Raw genomic sequence first — 18,941 nt, forward strand, 5'->3', positions numbered from 1 at the left:
CACCTGAGCGCCGCACCCCGCCCGCCCCCGGGGCAGCGCCGCGGGCTCGCCTCGCCTTTGGCCCCGCGGCCGCGGGCGGGTCCTGGGCCGCAGGTGGCGGCGGGCCCGGGGAGGAGCGGGCAGGCCCGCGGGCAGGTGGCGGCAGGTCCGCGGCTCGGATGGGCCCGCGCCGCCCGGCTCCGCCGCTCCCCGCCGCCAGCACCGCTGTCCCGCCGCCCCACACGGGCTCCAGGTGAGTGAGGGCAGCGAGGGACCTGCCGGGCAGCCGCTCCCTCGGGCCAAGCCGCGGGCGCTGCCGTCGGGGGAGGCTGGGCGGCGGGCAGGGCTTTGCTTCCTTCCCCGCGTCTTCTCCGGAGGCTGTTTGTCTGGAAGCACAGCGACCGGAGACGCTTAATCTGAAGCAAAACAGGCGTTTAATTTAGAGGCCAAAGGTACCTCGTGGGACACCGGTTTCCACGTACACAAACGGCTACGTCGCGACCGGCGTTTCCAGGTTTCTCGAAGGTGTGAATGGGATTGAGGTGAACAGGCTTGTGCTCCCACCAGCCCGGCTCCCTGCAGGAAGGCTGAGCTCAGCTGGCAGGCATGTTTTCTTGCCCTAAAGGCTGTGATTTTTCCTCTCCCATTCCTCAAATATCTCTCAAAATGCTGACTGATCCTCTACCCTGAAATTAGCCGTAAATTGTGTGACTTTCCCCTCTCTTTAGTATATTTTTGGACACTAGACCTGAAATACCACAAATGCGTTGTTTTCATTATTATGCTAGCTTCTGTTGACGAACTTTACTGTCAACAGTATATTTAGTGTATTAAATTTTAATTGCCAGTGATGGATCTAAGGTTATTGTACAGGAATCTCTCCAGTTCAAAACCTTTTAAGAGCACCATGAAATTTTAGGTGTGAAAACATCACCCTGCCAGTTTTGCCATACGATTGACTGAAAACCACCCCATATATAAAGAGACGTTTATAGGAGCACCCCAACAATACAAACACTAATTGCTTGTGTATTTTCACACAAGTTAAAAACATAAATTTTTTTCTATAGCTATTTTAAATGTATTTAAATTGGGTAAAGTTATGCATGTCTTAGGCTTTATATCCATATAAGTACCAAAACAATGTAAGTATCAGCTAGAAGCATGCAGTGGACTGTACATTCTGTCCTTTGTCTGAAAGTAGATTGTTTTTCCAGGTAGACACACAAGATCTTCCAGAAGGTTTTCCTGCTCTCTTATTTTGCCATTATAAATCTTAGGTACCATAACTATCTCCCATAAATCTCTCTTTGGTTGGACATCATGTTCTCTACTCAGCACTGTACATTCTCCTGTATTTGTCATCATTAAGAAGTTCATTTGCTTTATCACTCGCAGATCATTAGCTTCCAAAAATAGCAACCATGCATCAAAGCCGGTTTGATACTGATACAAAGCTGTACATCATTTTTGCATCAGAGTAAATTCTCAGTCTTTGTATCACCATGCCAATAAACACTGGGGCAACAGTCCTTTTCCATGCAACATGATATGGATTGTTTTTATGTAAATTTTAAGTGGAACTGAGCTCTCATCAGCAGTTTCTACAGGGCAAAGATTAGATTACAGAAGGAAAAAAAAAAAGTAACTTTATTACTGGTACTTGCCTTGTAGCTCTTTAATCATTGAAAGAAGGCGGTTTCAGGGTAGGAGTTGGCTTATCATTAAAGGAAAGGGAGCAGGTGCATTTAGGTTTATCCAGTGATGAGGTAGGAGCTGTCTGTGGTTGTTTATAGTGGTGGGTAATTAGTTTGTCTATGTACAGACGTCAGAGTTTATAGAAACCAGAAGGTCATGTTTCTTTACTTTCACAAAGACCTTGTGAGCTTAAATTCTGCTGGGTTTTTAATTAAAAATGTTTTCTTTAGCATGTGCTTCTGGTTGTATAGGGTCTAATTCTCTTGGAAAAAAACCAGCTAACCTAGCAGTGTTGCTTCTAAGGCAGTGATGGGAATACGTGTGTGCTGCCTGCCACTGAGCTTTACAGAGGAAAGGGTTTGCTCACACTCAGCCTGTGGTGGTACTGACAGCCTCTGCTGTCCTCTGTTGTGCAGGACATTAACAGCTGTACAGTACTTGGCTGGCAGCTTCAGCATTTATAGTCAGGACAAAAGAGTAGCAAAAAGGAGGAAAAAAACTCCTTAATAACAAGGACTGGCACTGAACTGTTACCGAGGAACTGAAAATGGGATTGAAATATGGAAATGTCTCAGGCAAATATTTATTGCAGCAGCAAAGCTGCATTTCAGATTCACCAGGACAAAAGTGACATCATCGATGTCTAACAATACATAGACAAGTTCTCCCTGTTTTGTGTGAAGATTTAATAAATGGTCATTGCCTCATAGCCCAGCTGTTCCACTCTTGATTTCAGATGTGTGTTTCCAGCACAGCCAGTCGTTGACTGGAGAGTATAACCAGTACACATTTTAGATAGGGACCTGCAGAGCACTCACTGTGCAGAAAGTGAAGGTGACTCTGAAGTCTGTTGTTACTAGAGTCACAGATCTCTTGTCCAGTGCCCTGCACAGCTGGAATGCATCAGTTCTCTTGTCCTCTGAGGTCTTGCTTCATAACAGTAAGCTCTGGCTTTGGCCCATTAAACATAGTATATATCCAGCAATGCACAGTTCATTTATCTATTTGCTACAGAAGCCTAGAAGTGCCTTTCTGCAATTGTAGGTGCTGATGAACTGAGTATGTCTAGTTTGTTTAAATCCAGAATACTAAAGGATATCCACTTGAACGTGGAAATCTTTGTTGGAAGGCAGTAGAATGAAGGTTATACATGCTAGGATTGTAACATGCTCTAAGAAAAAGCTGCTTCCTTTCCCAGCTGTGCATATACTGGAAGAGAGTTAACAATCACAAGAGAGATGGAAATTCAGTCATAAAATGTAATGTATCCAAGGCATTAAAGATACAGTCTTCTCTTACTGCAAGATTTATCATTCTGTATTATTAAAGAGAGGAGAGAGTCTATGCAAAAAGGTCAGGAAAGGAGACCATTTACTTACTCATTTTCTTACAGTGAAACATCCATTCATGGACATAGTCACTTAATCTTTATCTGTACCAAAGCATTTCTGTGCATTGCTCAAGTCAGCAGAACTCCCTCAGAATTATTTGGGTTTGAGAAGGTTGAGTCCTCTCAGTTTATGTTTTTGAGCTGGCCAATACTTGCACAAATCTCTCCCCAGTGCCTTCTCAGTGTGGCACTGCAGCCTCTCTCATTCCATCACTACACATGAAGAGGGTGAAGCTAGAACAGGCTCATTAAATCTGTGTCATCTCATAAAGTCATTAATGGAATGATCTTCCTGATACAGTATCAAATTTGATTAACTTTTTGGAGATAGATGTAGGTAAAAGTGCAATATAAGAGGCAAGGTGATGTCTGGCTGCTCTGAAATACATTTAAAATGGAAAGTTTTGAAATTAGACATAAAAGTAAACAATGCAATCAGTATAGGAATTCTGGAGTACTCCATTTTTTGGTGTCTAAAAAGAGTGCACATAGTGGGTTGTAGAATTCTAAGTGTAAAATGCCTACATCTGTTTGATGAGTTTTAACAGGATGAAACTAAAAGTCTTGGCAGCTCAAAGCCAAGCAACTGGGTGTGTTGGCCCCTGAGAAAACAGAGAGGTCTGGGAGAAGAGTGTAAATGTATTAGTAGATGTTTCTGTGAAAACGATTGGCAGTGGTACTTCTAGTGAAGCTCAGACTTAAATAATCATTGTCTTAATTTCAATGGTACCGTTTTACTGTGTTCATACCTCTTGCAAGTCCTATTATTCCTGATGCCTGTAGTCTCTATAGCCTCAAAGGGAGTCAACAGAATTCCTCTTGGCAGTAGTAGCTTATCCAGTAGTTGCAGGAGTGTAACAGAAAAGTGTCTTGGAACCCTTCAAACAGCAGATGGTGCATCTGCTTTTGTACAGCGCTTTTGAAATGCACCTTGGGAGCAAATCCCACTGTACACACTGGTGATGCTTTAAATTCTGACAAATTTTGAAATAATTCAAGAGGAAGATTAAATCAATGACTTGGAGAAATATGCATCAAAACAGGTATAAGAGAGGAAGTGGGACTTCTTAGCAGTTTATCATCATTGACTCTTCATGACCTTGAATGAGTCTAGTGAAGTGTAATTACAAGAGTATTTACTTAGGGCAAATGGTTTTTTAGCCAGTCTGTTGATGTTTGAAGAGAATGAGATAAAAGAGGACACTGATTTCTTTGGTATTTCTTCCAGTGCATTTTGTTTCTCAGAATTCTCAGGCCCATGGTTCTCCATGCTCCCAGCTGCTCGAGAGCAGACTTCATCAGTCAGCTCCAGGAGTATGGAAAACCGGCTCGTGTATAAGCTGGCACATACGTTCTGTGCTGTACTCTGCCAGCTGGTTTTCTGGTGAAGTTTGTTGCTAAGTTAAGACAGAAGTAGCTTTGAAAAGAGTCCTTCAAGGAAAATTTCTTGACAGTACTGCAGCAGAATTTTTTGGTTTATGGAAACACTAATGATTTTAGGGATAATGTCTGAGTTTACAGGCAAGCCACTCCTGAGAGTACACAGTTATAAAAAGTGCTTCAGCTCACACTGCCAAGCTACAGTGCCTGTAAACAGTTTGTTTGTTCTATGGATAAAAATACACAATAGCTCTTCATTTTGGTTTGGTTTTTTTTTTTTTTTTTGGTAGCAGAAAAGGAGTTTATTTTTTCAAAAAGTCAATTTATTTTTAATGACATTGTTTAATATTGCATCCCTGAAAAGCTAAAAACTCGGTGTGTTTTGTTTTGTTTGTTTTTCATCTGCAGCACATAAAAGTTCTAGACAAGGGAGACAGGTTGCACTTTTACTCCTTTGTATCTTAAATTGGTGAGCAAGATGGGAAGATTACACAGTTCTCATTCTTCATGTCATTCTTCTTTTATCACATCAGCTTTGGCAACTCTGCTATTTAAAGAGAAGTAGAATATAACAAAGGAACGGCTTCATCTTCTAACTCATTGTCTAATACGATGCAATCAGCTGCCTGTATTTTACAATTAAGGGGTTTGTTTGATTCTACACTCGAGTAGATTTCTTCCCTTCCTAAAATGGAAAATATTCTAGAATTGACCAAAGAGGTTATAAATACAGTATAATGTGGAACTTAAAGGACTCGGGGCACTGTAGGCCATCAAAATTAGTAGCTCTTTTAATCTTACAGTTGTGACATTCTTTCCTTAATACTGGAATCAGTATCACTAAGGTTTTTTTCCAGGTATTGGGGAGTTGGGCAGATGCAGGGGTTGCACTGCATCAGCTGACCATGGAAACATGCAAGAGTTTCCATAGGTACTTGGACAGATCGGAGGTTAAGGAGGGACAGACACATGATCTGTCTATTTGTCCTTCTAACTAATTCCATTCCTAGAAGAAGAACAAATTGCTAATTTCTGCAGCTACAGGCCTTTTGAGTTGGTGTAGTGTTTAATGCATCACCATTGGGTTGACAGTTTCATAGCTAGGAACACTCCTATGGCGTAGGTCTTGGCTGGTAAGATTACAGGACAGAGAGGTTCCAGATCCACAATTGTGTCTTGCAGTGGAAGGCATGTATGTCTGGTCTACTCGAGGTCTGATTTTTACTTAATGATAGGTTAGCTTAAGAAAACTGTTGTACAAAAAAAACAACAGGAGAGGAGGAGAATTAATATCACTGCTTAGTTGTCCTAATCAGAGTATGGGAGTAGAGCAGGAATTAAGTATATATAGGAGTATCTGGTGAGAGTTCTCCATTAGGCCTCACAGAAACTTCAGATCTGATTTCCATCCTGTCTTCTGCACTGTAGGCTGGTTGTGTAGTGTGTTCAGACATGCTCTCTGGTGTTTGGAAGTAACCATTTATGCTGGTTTGGTAGACATTCACCTCAGAGTCGCCTGTTCTTCTCAGACTTTCTGAAAGCAGAGTTTTCATCAGAGAACATCAGAGTAGCCAAAACTGGGGAGATTTCTTGGTGGGGCTGGAAATCACAGAAGAAAGATAACAAAAGCGTGTCTCTCCAAACATTTTATTTGACGTTTTCCTTGCAGGGTGGGATGATGTTGAAAGTTTTAGCAAAGGATAAACAATGCAATTTTTAGAAATTTAAATGCAAATCAAAACTGTGGAGAGGTAGTGTGGTGTTCAGAAAGACTATAGGTGGCAGCATCATAATAAAATAGAGTTTACTTGATGTCTTTAGCCAAACAGAAATCAGCCCTTAATTTCTTCAACAGTGTGTTGTGAACAAATATATAAGACACTGTGAAACAAAAAGAGCATGAGAAACCTGAAGTTGATTATCATTTAAGCAAACAGTTAAAATACGTTAATCAGTCTCTTAAATCTGTGTGATGTCAGTTTTTGTAAACATGAATGAACATGCAGACTTGCAGAGATCCTTCTCCATATTTTGCTTGGTGCATCCAAGCTATCAGTGGTAGCTGAATTTTGCCACACCGGCAGATAATCCAAGCAAGAAAAAGAAAATGCTATTCTCATCAGCACTGTTGTCTCAGGATTTTAAAAAGGAGTATTTAAAGAAAGACAAGTTAGTGTATTTCAGTGAAGTGTCCTGAATTTTCCTAGGTGGCTAATGTCTTTGGGACACTGAAGGTGGATGAACTAAAGGTTGATTTTTTTAATGGAGAGGAGTACTCAACAGTTTATGAAATGGAGCCCATTTATTTTAGATTTAGCTTCCAAACATGAATACTTCTAACTTAACTCTGCAAAAAGATGTCCCTTGTTAAAATAAGGAGGATAACTTTTGTCCCTCTTACTTGCCATTAATGTTTATAGGAACAGTTAATGAGGAGCATTTTCTTATGACAGTGTGTGTTATAATTTTCTCCTAGTATTGGTTTATAGGAGAAATGAGAATTGTCCTGCAACCCAGGGAGAACTGTCAGACCCATTTGGCAGGGCACATATTCACTTTCTTTCTTGTCCTAATGCATTCCCCTGGAATCACTCAGTCCAAAGTTATCAAAGTGAAGTCATAGACTGTATCTGGTCCATGGGTTTCTTGTTCCTCAGCAGCCTGCTTTATAAGATACCGTAGAGGTTACTGCTCTCAAATATTCAATTAAATATGTACTTTTCTCAAAAGTTATTTGATACAAAATCATGGGAGCACAGGTATAGATATTTTTTTTTTTTTAATCTTGTAGCCTAGCTCTTTTCAAATCTTATTGTGAGATGAAAGTATGGTGCAGACTGTAAACTCAGTTTGTCTAATTGCTACTGAACCAACTGATGAAGAGTGCTGTGTTTCTTTACTGGTTTATTTCTTTAAAGTGAGGTGCTAACTGTACATCAGTGTTTTAAGGTGATTGTGCACATCACAGAGTTCTGGGTAACTTGCACCAGTGAAAGGATGCTGGGGAAAAAAAAAGTCAAGTGTCACTGTGAAAATTATTTTTCTTTCTAATGACTTAAGGTTCCCTTTTTCTGATTACTTCTACAAAACCTCTTTGACCAAATGCCAAACCAGTGTGAATTAAACTACTTAACTACTTCTGCCTGTCTTGTGTCTCACACTACTAGGCAGTGTTCAAATTTACCTGAGCAGCTTCCATAGGACTTCAATTTATTTTCTCAGAGATAGACATGAAGCAAGATTGCAAAGCTGAAATATGCGGGTGATATATATTTTTTTTTACCCAGGAGAAGGAGGAAAACACTTGCCTGTAGTATTATTCCTGTATTTCTTTCTTTCATAAGCCAGTGTAATGGATTAGAGACATTGTACTTTTGTGTAAAGGGATAACAAAGGCATCACACTCAACACAGAGGCTTTTAACATCTTCAGGGATATAATTCCAGTCAACTGCAGTAGGAATGAGGCACCTAACCTGAAAACCCCATTGTGCATCTTATTGGATAATGCTTCCTATTCACTGCAAGAAATGATGGCTCCCATCTCTATCTTTAGGCATTCAATGGCTGTGAAAACTTTACCCTCAATAACTATTCATCTAAACGGTGGATGCTCATAGGGAGTACTTCTGAACTTGTGAGCCCTGGGTGGGTGCCATGTCTGTAGTATAGCTCTGTCTGGGTAGTAGCTGTATGTATATATGTCAATTTCACCCTCTTTCCTTGTTCTCATACCTTGATTTCAAGGAAAGGAAATTTGGTTCTGTGAGCAAAGGTGGCAGCTGTCATGTGCCTTGGACATATCTCAGATCTGAACAGTTCAGGTAGGTGGACAGGGAAGTTGCATCTAAACTACTCAATAGTGCAGGAAATGTTCCGGAGTCAGGCTGTCATTGATCTTGTGTTGTTGGAACGGCCCTGGACACAATCCTGGTTGGATAGACTGGTGATGGCTTTCAACAAGGGGAGTGGATGTAGTCAATCTCTTTTGAAGATCATGAGAGTTTAGCAGTCTTGTTTCAGGTACAGAAATGTCTCTGGTGCCGCAGAACGATCCTGAGAGTGTTTCGCTTACAAGAGCAGATGTAGCCTGAGGCAGAGGCTCCTAGATGGTGGCTGCATCAACCACACCAAGCAAAGTGATTTTGTCCTTACCCTGACAGGTGTCAGTAGGTGACCATTTAGGTGTATTGAAGGGGAGGGGAAGTTGTGTCTTCTGTTTTGATGATTTTTTCAAAGCACAGTTCTATTTTCTGTGCTAGCCTGTGGACTTTATATAGCAAGGTATGAATGATTTGTGTTTGATCCCACAGCTAGAGAGAGTACTTCCAGTCTGTAGGGCAGAGGAGGTCATTTATGCGTTGCTGTAAAAGGCTGTGGGAGCAAATGCCAATTTTCTCACAGTCACAGCTCACACTTCTCTTAACACTTTGGAGCTAGAGGTAAGGTCAGTGGGCAGCAGGGTGCTGGCAGGAGTAGGAGTTCACTGGAACAAATGAGTATTCACCCAGCTAACACTTAATACTGTCATTTTTTTGCTGTAAGATTATAGCCCCTAACTCAAAGATGGTCTAGTACAATGCTGTTCCAACAGCTGCTGTAAGCAGAAGATATTCTGAGTATAATCAGGCTCTGTACACTGATGACTGATCACACAAATCTGATAAATTCTTATGACAGGATCTGTGGCTTTGAGGTTCATTGTAGAAGCCAGATTGTGCCTTATTTGCTGTTAAGGCTTAATAGAATTGCCCATTGATTTCTCTGCAGCCACGTCCCCCAAGGGATTTATTCATTCAGGGATTAAAATTGTTCCACGGTTGTCTGATTTGTTTAAAGCTCATGCGTTTCTCTTAATTGGAGACAGTGACCTCAAAAGCAGCCGAAACCTTCCATTATCCTTATGTGGTAGAAAAAGGTGTACAAAAAAAAAGTCATATTCTAATTAATGAAGGCTCCTACATCTCTACTTTTGTACCTCCCTATATCTGCTTGCTTGAGTCAAAAATGAGTTGAAATATCTGTCTGATGAATTTGTTTGGAGTGGAAGGAAGCCAAGAATTATTTTAACAAATGTTTTAGCTTGACACTGAGTGTGGAGGCTTAGTTTGCCAAGCTGGAAAAGTGAATAACTAGGCAGTTTTTGTGAGGCTTATATAGGGTGTGGGTCATCTTGAATGTCAGTTCCAATCTGTGTTACATATTTGTAGATGAGCATATATTATGAATGAATTGACATGTTCTCATAAGTTTCATGTTTCTCTGAAACAGCAGATTCGTTTTGAGAAACTGTGGCACATAGTGCAGTCAGCTGAGAAGCCAAAAGTACTTCAGGGAATCGGCTCCTTCTGTGTGCTGGACAAAATTTCTGAGGTATCTGCAAATGTGTCTGAAGGAGCACTGTGTTGGGTGCCGTGATGGTGTGAAGGTAACGAGTCTGGTAAGCTGGGGTGCAGAATACAGTGAGGAACGTTATGGCTCCTGGGAAAGGTGGATGGAGTTCAGCACAGGAGAAGGGAGCCTTCTAGCACAGCTCCTGTGAGCGCAGGGTCCTGTGGGTTGGTGGGGTGTGTAGGTGTTGTCCTGTCTGTGGCCTCTTGGCTGGAGAACAGGCTCACTTGCTTCTTTTGACAAGTGTGCCAGTGTTAATTCTTGCCACAGCTGTGAAAGAAATCATCAAAAGTCACCTGAAAGTCGATCTGCTGCTGCTGCTGCTTCTTCCACTTTTGCATGGGCATTTGAGATCACAGTGTAGTGTGTATGAATAAAGCTATATGTGGGCAAGACAGAACAGCGATCTGCTGCAAGGTCAGAATTGGGTTGTATCCCTGGATTCACTTGAGATCTGAGGCTGTCAAAACTTAGGTCAAAACCAGGCTTTTAGCTAATGTTAATCTGATGATGAAGCCAGGTCTAATTGTGGTAATTAAAAAAGCCCCCAAACAAACCTTGATTCCATGGATGAAGCAGAATTCAATTAAGAGGAAGGAGGCTTCTCTGAGTATCACTCCCTACTTTGTTCTGCCACCAGTGAAGTGATGCTCTGTCATTAGCCCTTTTTAGGATTTTTTTTGAATAGCTATTCTTGCTTTCCCTTGGTCTTTCCACTGCCTTTGCTACTGTTTTTCCTGCAAAGTTTCTCCTTCCTTGCTTTCATCTTTCACACAGAAACATCCCTGCAATACAAATATCTGCATTTGTGATAGCAATCTGAAGGGACATCTTTTCTGCCCCAGAACATCAGTTGCTTCTTTGGACTTGCCATGCATCTATGATGATGGTTCTGTTGCTCTCATTATGTTCTTGGATAAGGAAGCTCTGTTGCATTTTAGATTTGCTTTGAATTGCTTCAGTATTGCTTAAACCAGTCACAACAGTGTGTTATTAACTTGAAATTTAACAGTGGAAGACGATAGGAGAAAAAGAAATATATTTCTTTCCTAGAAGCAAGTTGAAATCATGGGTTTGTAATAATATACTACTGGATATCTGATATTCCAGAATCCCCAAGTGGGCTTCAACATTTGAACAGGCAAAGTTCACAGTTTTATGGGACTGAAGGTTAGTCCATTTCAGAGATACCTGAACCAAGTAAACGGTCTGGCTCCTCTGACATTTGCATTGAGTCTGCAGTCTATGGAAGGATAATGGTAGCTGGCCTGCTGTTTTTGTTTGTAACTCAACACTGTTAGCACAAGCATATGAGTGTTTCTATTTGGACTCTATTTCTATTTGATGGAGTGCTTTGAGGAAGTGCTGTCTGCTCTGGGGCAAAGAGGTTGTTTCCATGACCTTTCTCACTGTGAGAGGATTTTTTTAGCAAAAGCTAATCCTGTGAATCTGATATGAAATTACTCTATGAGCAGAGAGCACTGTAAATTGTCCTGTGTACACAAAAGATTTTTGGTCAGTTTTCTTGAAACTTTCTCTGCAACTCTTCCAATGAGCCTGATGTGGCAAGTTTCTTAGTCAAAGCAAAATACTGACAATTAGACTGTAACTTTAAAATCAGATTCTGTAGTTTTTACTTGCATTACTTCAACAGTGTGGTTTAATAACCAGCTCAGCTGCTTTGCAGTCTTATTCTGAATGAAAGTCACAAACTGTAGGTCAATCACAACAAGATAAGAGGATTATGTGTGCAGATAGGTACATCTCAACTTCCTGTCGGACTCATAGGTACTTTGGATCTATGGGTGATGGTGTGGGAATCTCCAGCAAGGGCTTCCTGGTTCCACCTCCACAAAAAAAACTTGCAAATTCTGCTGAAAAGTATTTCACTGTTTTCTCAACCACATCTGCTCCTACAGCACTGCATTTGTCAGCTGTATTTCCATAATATAAAGTCTAATTTCCTCCTAGCTTTTTGTATCTGACTAGTTGTTATTTTAATAGCCTCTATTTCTGAAGCATAGGGCAAAATAAATGTGACCATTCCAGTTTTCTTCATAATATTTGTAAGTGATTACACCATTTTGTTTTCTCCATCCAGTCTTCAGTATGGAATGTGGCTGGAATTTACAATAGCACTGAGCATCATCCTAACTCTGTTTGTTTGGCTATTAGAATTAGACTAAAGCTGAGTGCTTGTATTAGCTCAGCCCAAGAGTCTGCTGTGATGTTATTAAAACTTTTTACTCCACAACAGTCTGTACAGTTTGTAATGATCTGGAGACAATATCTGCTTTAAGAGGTTAGGGTAAGGAAGCAAAAGCCATCTTCTAGTGAAGGTAAGAGCGCTACTGTGATAGGAACATGCAGATGGTCTACTTACATGAGAAGGTTTGTAATCAAAATGGTCTTCAACTTTTAGGTAGTCTTTGTGATGTTTCTTGTTAAACTCTGAGCCACTTTGCTAAGGAGCAGCAGACTGCCAAATACCAGGTGAAACCACTTCAGCTTTTAAATGTCTTATTTAATTATATTGGATATGTAATGCCTGATAATGTGCTGTGTGTTAAAACAGAACGCCCTGACAATTTTGTGCTTGTAAGGAGCATTATTTACTTTGCTGAGTCAAAGCACAAGGTTGAGTGTGTCAGAACCAAAGTTCATTGTGCAGCCAGAACCTGCCTCTTGTATGTGGGGTGGACTCCAGTTACACCGTCACGAGTTATTCATCCTTTTGTCCCCCCACCCAAAGGACCTAAAAGTTACACCACTTGCCAAAGTTATGAGCAACTGAATATAATGAAGGAAATTAATACAAGTGGCAATGTTATCTCTAATAAAATATCACTGGCTTACAGTGAAAATTTGAAGGGAAGTTAATCAAGAATTAAAGACATTGTGTGCTGCATAAATCAATGCTTATTTCATGTAGCTGTAAAAGTGAAGGTGTAAATTGCTTACATGCAACTGTCCATTCTAAGACTTTCAAAACTAACTAAAATAGAAAATTACTTTTTCCTGGGCTTACAAGTCATTGGGGAAAAAAAAAAGTTACTTAAGTCCCATTTTCTTAAAGGCACTGTAGAGTTTTAGATCTTATTCCAGATTAGGAAAGTAGTTTGCTCTGCTGCGTAATTATCAAGTCATACAATATTTAGTAACTAGATCACACCCAACTTATTTTAAAACAGACTATTAAAAAACATACCATGTAGTTACTATAGCATGGAAACAGAAGATATATTTAAAAGAAGAAGGAACTTTTCTGCTCCTGTTTGGATGTTCAGATGACTTTCTGGGTATGTTAAGGCTTTGTTTTCCTCACTTTTCTTTCTATCCCCCTTTCTTTTTGTATCACTCTTTCCTGCCTCTAGTAAAACCCAAGGAAAATCTGGGCCAGAAATAAGCTGGAGAATCAGACCATGTGCAGAGAGCTGCCAGACTCACATAGCTAAAACTAAAAATTGTAGCAGGGCAGGAGAATAAGAAAAGGAGATTATTAAAAGAAACTGTATTTGTAGAAATTTTTCATCCTTTTACTTCAGAGGTTATGTACAGCAACCTGGAAGATGGTGCCTATTTCTTCTGTTCTGTCTGACTTCCTGTCTGGCAGCTCTGCATGCAGGTACCCAGAATCCAGTCCAGATGGGCTCAGCTCAGTGCTGGCAGTAGCACTGCCCTCCTGCTCCAATGATGGCTGTAAGGAAATGGAGAGTGATGGCAGCTCTGTGAGAGTTGCTTGGGGAACGCAGAGCAGTTGGGAACTCAAGTGTTGCCCTTTGAATCATTAGAATAATGGAGTAGGCACGTGTGTGAGGACACTGGTATCACTCTGTGATGCACATAGTTTTTTAACTTTCTAATTCTACTGAAATCACTTATACTTTATCTGGATGTTGTCCTTCAATAGTAATAGAAATTTTATGACTAGTCATGAAACAGTAAAGATTGTTAAACCCAGCCTAGAATGGATGCAATTGCATCATCATAAATGTATTCAGAACATACTCATACATGCAGAGAGAAATGAGCTACACTGGTACTTCACAGTGCTAGATTAAAGGTTGGACTCGGTGGTCTTAAAGATGTTTTCCAGCCTAAATGGTTCTATGATTTGTGCCTAAATACTGTATACTGAGAGCTGCATAAAGGCCATTGTTTCTTTCTGTAGCCTGCCCATCCCAACCAGCCAGTGTATATCTTGGGTACTGTAGTGTATTATGTATACTATAATGGGTTGTTTGTAAGGCCACTGGGTGTGTTTGCATCAACTTCAGCTTAGGTGGAACAAGACCTATGAACATGCAGAGACATGGACTGCCATGCAAGCTAGACAAGCCCTCTGAGGACTGAAGATGTCATATTGTTCTCTACTGCTCGTTGCTCTTATAATCCAGAGGTGCACATGTCCCCAGCCTAAATAATCTCACTAGATAGTGTGAGCTACTTAGCCCTCAAAGGGGAAAAGAATTCTTTGTTCCCCACCTCACAGCTCCTTTTCTCAGGAGATCCTCTCTTAGTTACCATGGATATGCAAACTGGTGGTACAGTCTTCCTATCCTTTATTCATACACCTACTAACATCTGTACCAGTGCAGCTTTCAAATATAGACCTGGCTTGTGCTGGATCTGGCTAAATCTGGAGCTGTTTTACACATTTCTTTGACACATTGGTTTTGCTGGTCGTTCTACCTTTTTGAGCAGATGTAACATTTCATAACTTGTCACTGAATTTTTATCCTTCCATTCATGATGGTGACAACCAGAAATCTGATTGTGAGCCACCAACGTGAAGCATATAAAGCAGCTTGGGAATTTCAAGAAATCTGTTTCTCAGCACCACTCCCTTGATGTCTGGGTGGTGTACAAAGTATCGGGTTACACAGAGACCTGGAGCAGGTGGGTCAGTTCCATACAGTTCAGCAGCAAAGGAATTTGCATTGCAAAAGAATTTATACATCTTATTCTTCAGTGGCACTCGAGCCTAATTGCACTTGATTTGACACTAATGGGCTAATTAAGGAATCTTTCTTTTGGCTTCAATGGGCATTGGATCCGAGCTGCTGAGACCAAGGACACTGAACCACTGGGTTAGGTTTATTAGCTTCATAACTGAGGTAGGAAGCTCTGGAAAACTAGGACCAGCTCTGTAGTATCAGCATTTATCTAAACATTAAGAGATCATGCACTGCAAATGTCACACTGTTCCCACTTACTTGACCATGTAATGCATGGAGAAAGTGGAGAGTAGGCAGGCTACTGGATGTCAGCTGAGCCACCAAAACCACAGGGGAAACAGAAAAAGGCAAGTGTATGTGCAAATTTATGTATATGGAGAAGCATTGAAGTAGGAGTTCTCAAGCTTTTGTTCACTTAGACTGTTTGGATAAACTGTTGGTCTTTTGTGCCATTCAGATATGAACCACAGTTAATATTTTTTTCATGACATTTTTTCTGTCTTTACCTTTAAAAGAAAGCTACAATAGTAATGAGAGGATTAGAAAATGTGTTTGTTGAGAGTGTTGCTGTGGTTATGATTTGTCCAGAGCCATGTGACATCTTCTCAAGTATGAATAGCATCAATATTTTTTACTGCTCTTATTTTTTTAAACGTATTCTTACAGCATTCAAAGGACTCAGCCAGCAAAAGAAGCTATTGTGCTTGGAAATGTGCAAACACTCAAGAGACAGAATTGTCTCTAAAGAATCCTGAGTTTAACGTAACAAGATAGGTAAAACATGCACATTCAGGCCACTCAGTAATACCTTACTGTTAGGCGTTTAGGTGGGGTCATAACAAGACTTTTTGGCACCTTTCCCTTCCTCCGCCTCTTGTGCTGTTTCTGTCCTCCTCCTGATGCCTTTCCCAGCCAGCTGCTGTTGCAGTTCTGCAAGCCCTTGTTCTGGCACTGCTCCTGTAGTGCAGCCCAGGCTGGGTACCCTGCAGGGGGCAGGCATGGTCCCATATCCACATCGGTTATTTCACAAGAGTCCTCATACATTTTCACTGAAAAGAGCAAGACAGTTGCTGAAGACTCTGGAAAATGATTTGAAGTTTCTAAGTCAAGTTTTTTTCCACACAGCATTTGTTTCTTTGGGAAGTCCACATGCAATTCTCTGCCCTTAGGTGCTGCACAACTTGATGTCTTCTCTTTGTACAAGAACACAGAATGCTGGGGCTGCAAATCCTGCTTCCAAGAAATAGCCTCAACACAGACCACTTTCCATCATTGAGATAACATGGTTCAGTTCTTCTTGGTACCTGTCTTTTGCTCTGGCTTGTACTTTGTTCCCTCTTAAAAACTTTTCTCCTATGCTAATGGGTCTCAAAGGGACAAGGAGAAAACGCCTGTTGGTGGAGCAAGGCCTTACCCAGATCTGCCAGTCTGCCTGCCATACTATTTTGGATGCCAGATTGACAGCAAGAATGAATTTATGCCATGAGATTGAAAAGGAAGTGTATCATTCAGCTGTTTGGACCAGCAGATGGCAAATGTAAAGGAAAAAAAAAAATCAATCTAAGAGCCAATCCAGAGAACAGACTCTAAATAAAGCCATCTGGCAAACTTATGAAGGGAAAGAAGATGATGAGACCAAGTTCTGCTTTAAATATCTGTTCACATTGAGAGGAAGTTGGTGGGAACTAGTACCATGGGAGATCAGGCTTCGAGCCTCTGAGGAGTACTGTGTGTCAAAGCCTGTGGCAATGTTGAGGACTTATAAGAAGGACCCTAAACTATCAAGTAGATAGAGCCTAAGAAGCAGTATTCCTGCCTGTGTGAGATCCTGGTGATATTCCACATTGAAGAGTGACTGCTTGATCCCCCACAATGGGATTGAAAAGGCCACACCTAGGAACCTCATTTGTAGAGAGGGACTAGAAAGATGAGCATGGACGTAAGCAAAGAGGGTGATCTAATGTAAGTTATAGATGCCTCATCCCTTCCAAGTGTTAAAGGCCAGGTTGGATGGGACTTTGAGCAGCCTGGTCTAGTGGAAGTTGTCCCTGCCCATGACAGGGGGGTTGGAACTAGATGATCTTTAGGGTCCCTTCCAACCCAAGCCATTCTATGATTCTATGATATCACAAATTCTGAAAGACATTGATAAATCTATTTTTATGCCAGTGCCATGGCATTTTGTTACTTTGCCCTACTACATAAGTTCCTGGAGAAGAAAGCTGGATGTGGTTTTGGACTCAGGCTTTTAAGTATAATTTAAAAAGAGAAACATAATCCATTGAAAAGGGAATCGATATTTTACATAAGTGCCCAGCCTTTCTTTTGGAAACTTGCTCTCAGGGAATGTGATTTCAGAGCCCAGAAGTCTAGCAGATGTTATTACTATTTCTGTTTTACAGGTCAGTGCTTTTGGTTTTTATGCTCTGAGAAATGCCTACAGCTGCTAGCCTGTCTTTTATGTTACGAAAAGAAGTCAATTCTGTATTGTATTCTTAATTTATACATGATTTTTTTTTTTCTGGTAAAATGGGAATACTGTTGAACATTGCAAAAACATCTAGTAACCAACAGTTTTGTTGGCAGACTGTGTCAACTTATTTCCATAAAGGGCAACAGTGGATAATTTTGCAGTGAACTTTATTCTTGACATCCAGGCCCGTGGCATTAAACAGAACAAATAATCCCACCACTCAGACTTAACTGCAATAAAAGAAAAAGATTTCAGTATTGTAACCTAATTTTTTAATGCCTCTGTTGATAATAAGGTTCACATGAGTGATGGTGTTGTAGCAGTATTTTGTGCATTAACTGTTAGTTTCAGACATTTACATGGGAAAAGGTTGCCAACTTTCACTGAACAAAATTTTCAAATATCTATTTCCTTTCCATCTCATCTGTGTTGTTACTGATTAGTTACTGTATCTGAGAAAGTCTTTAGTTTCCCTCAGTGTCTAATAGCCAGACTAACAAAAAGGCAGTTTTTCTGTCCCTCTACTCAGATGAATAATTCATTGCCCTGCATTTCTTGTGTAAAGTAAATTTCAACTCTTTCTTTTGTAAAGATGATTTACAAGAGGTCCTGGACACACAGAAATTAATTTTCTGCCTTCAGGCTCATCATTATCTTTACTGAGACGGAAGTAACATCTTATTTCTGTTAAATTTTGGTTAAAAAATTTACTATACTTAGTGTTAGAGGGATGGTACCCTTTAACTGAAGTTGGAGTTTAGAAGGTTTTTTCAGTGCTGTTGTGCTGCTATTCTCCCGAGCTCAGCTGAACAATGGGCTGGAGAGATGCTGGCAGTGTTGCTTGGTTACAATTCATCAGCGTGAATCAGTGCTTCATGCAGCTCCTTCTGCGGCTGAACAACCGGGAGACTTCTCAGCGCTGTGCTACTGATGTGCGCGGAGATGTGAGCGGATTACGGACCGTCTCAATTACTGTAACGCTGCACCTTCGCAAGCGGATTTGGACAGCAGCGTTTGACTTTCAGTGGTTGAAGTTAGGCAATTTGGAGCTGTCTGGTTTACACTTCATTACAAGTATATAGCCAAGTAAAGCAAATTTGTAACAGTGTGTTTTATTGCAAGGTGTGTTTGACAAGTTTGGTACTTTGGCATCCTTCTGTATTCATCAGAAGATTAAATCCTTCATTAAGTATGTTCCCCTGGAATAGACACGCAATTTGCTGAAACCTGCCTGCAGGCAAAGTGAAATGTAAGAGGAACTGCAGTCTTCCTCTTACTGCATTTGACCACATCTTAAGCTGGCATAAAATGAAGCTGGTGGAATTATGCCAGTTTAGACAATACGAAGATGTGATAGGTTATTTTTAACACTATGGAGTGGATTTTCTGTACCCCACCCAGAACCATTTTACTACCTACCTGTTCTTGCTGTTCAAGACATGACTGGAGGAGATGTTAAAAGAGAGGAGAGGTGTCCAGTTTGTGCTCTCCATGGAATCAGCATTTCCAACAGCATTGTTCCCATCTACATAGTTTTTCTAACTTTTACATGAATCCTGAAAGGATTTCCTTCTTCATCTGTCTTTTGGGCTCAGCAGTCTTCTCAAATCTACCATATTTGTGTCTTTCAATTTCTCTTTGCCTCTGTTAAGGCCCTCACTAGTAAAAGCTTA

At 40.7% G+C, this 18,941-nt stretch overlaps 1 protein-coding gene across 10 annotated transcripts in view; it reads left to right on the forward strand.

Annotated features, from left to right (window-relative positions):
• Positions 1-18,941, forward strand: part of CRACDL (CRACD like) — a 69,558-nt gene that overhangs the window by 3,790 nt on the left and 46,827 nt on the right. For 4 of the 10 annotated variants that reach the window (XM_069005926.1, XM_069005932.1, XM_069005978.1 and 1 more), the window contains exon 1: positions 94-232. The exons of 1 other annotated variant lie outside the window; for it this stretch is intronic. In XM_069005926.1, coding sequence (XP_068862027.1) covers positions 159-232 — 74 coding nt within the window. In that variant the 5' untranslated portion in view covers positions 94-158. Of the gene's footprint in view, positions 1-93; positions 233-9,717; positions 9,820-18,941 lie in introns of those variants that run through there. 5 more of the 10 variants (XM_069005944.1, XM_069005955.1, XM_069005946.1 and 2 more) reach the window with 4 other exon arrangements.

The sequence above is a fragment of the Aphelocoma coerulescens genome, chromosome 1, assembly GCF_041296385.1.
Source record: "Aphelocoma coerulescens isolate FSJ_1873_10779 chromosome 1, UR_Acoe_1.0, whole genome shotgun sequence".
NCBI classification, from domain to species: Eukaryota; Metazoa; Chordata; class Aves; order Passeriformes; family Corvidae; genus Aphelocoma; species Aphelocoma coerulescens.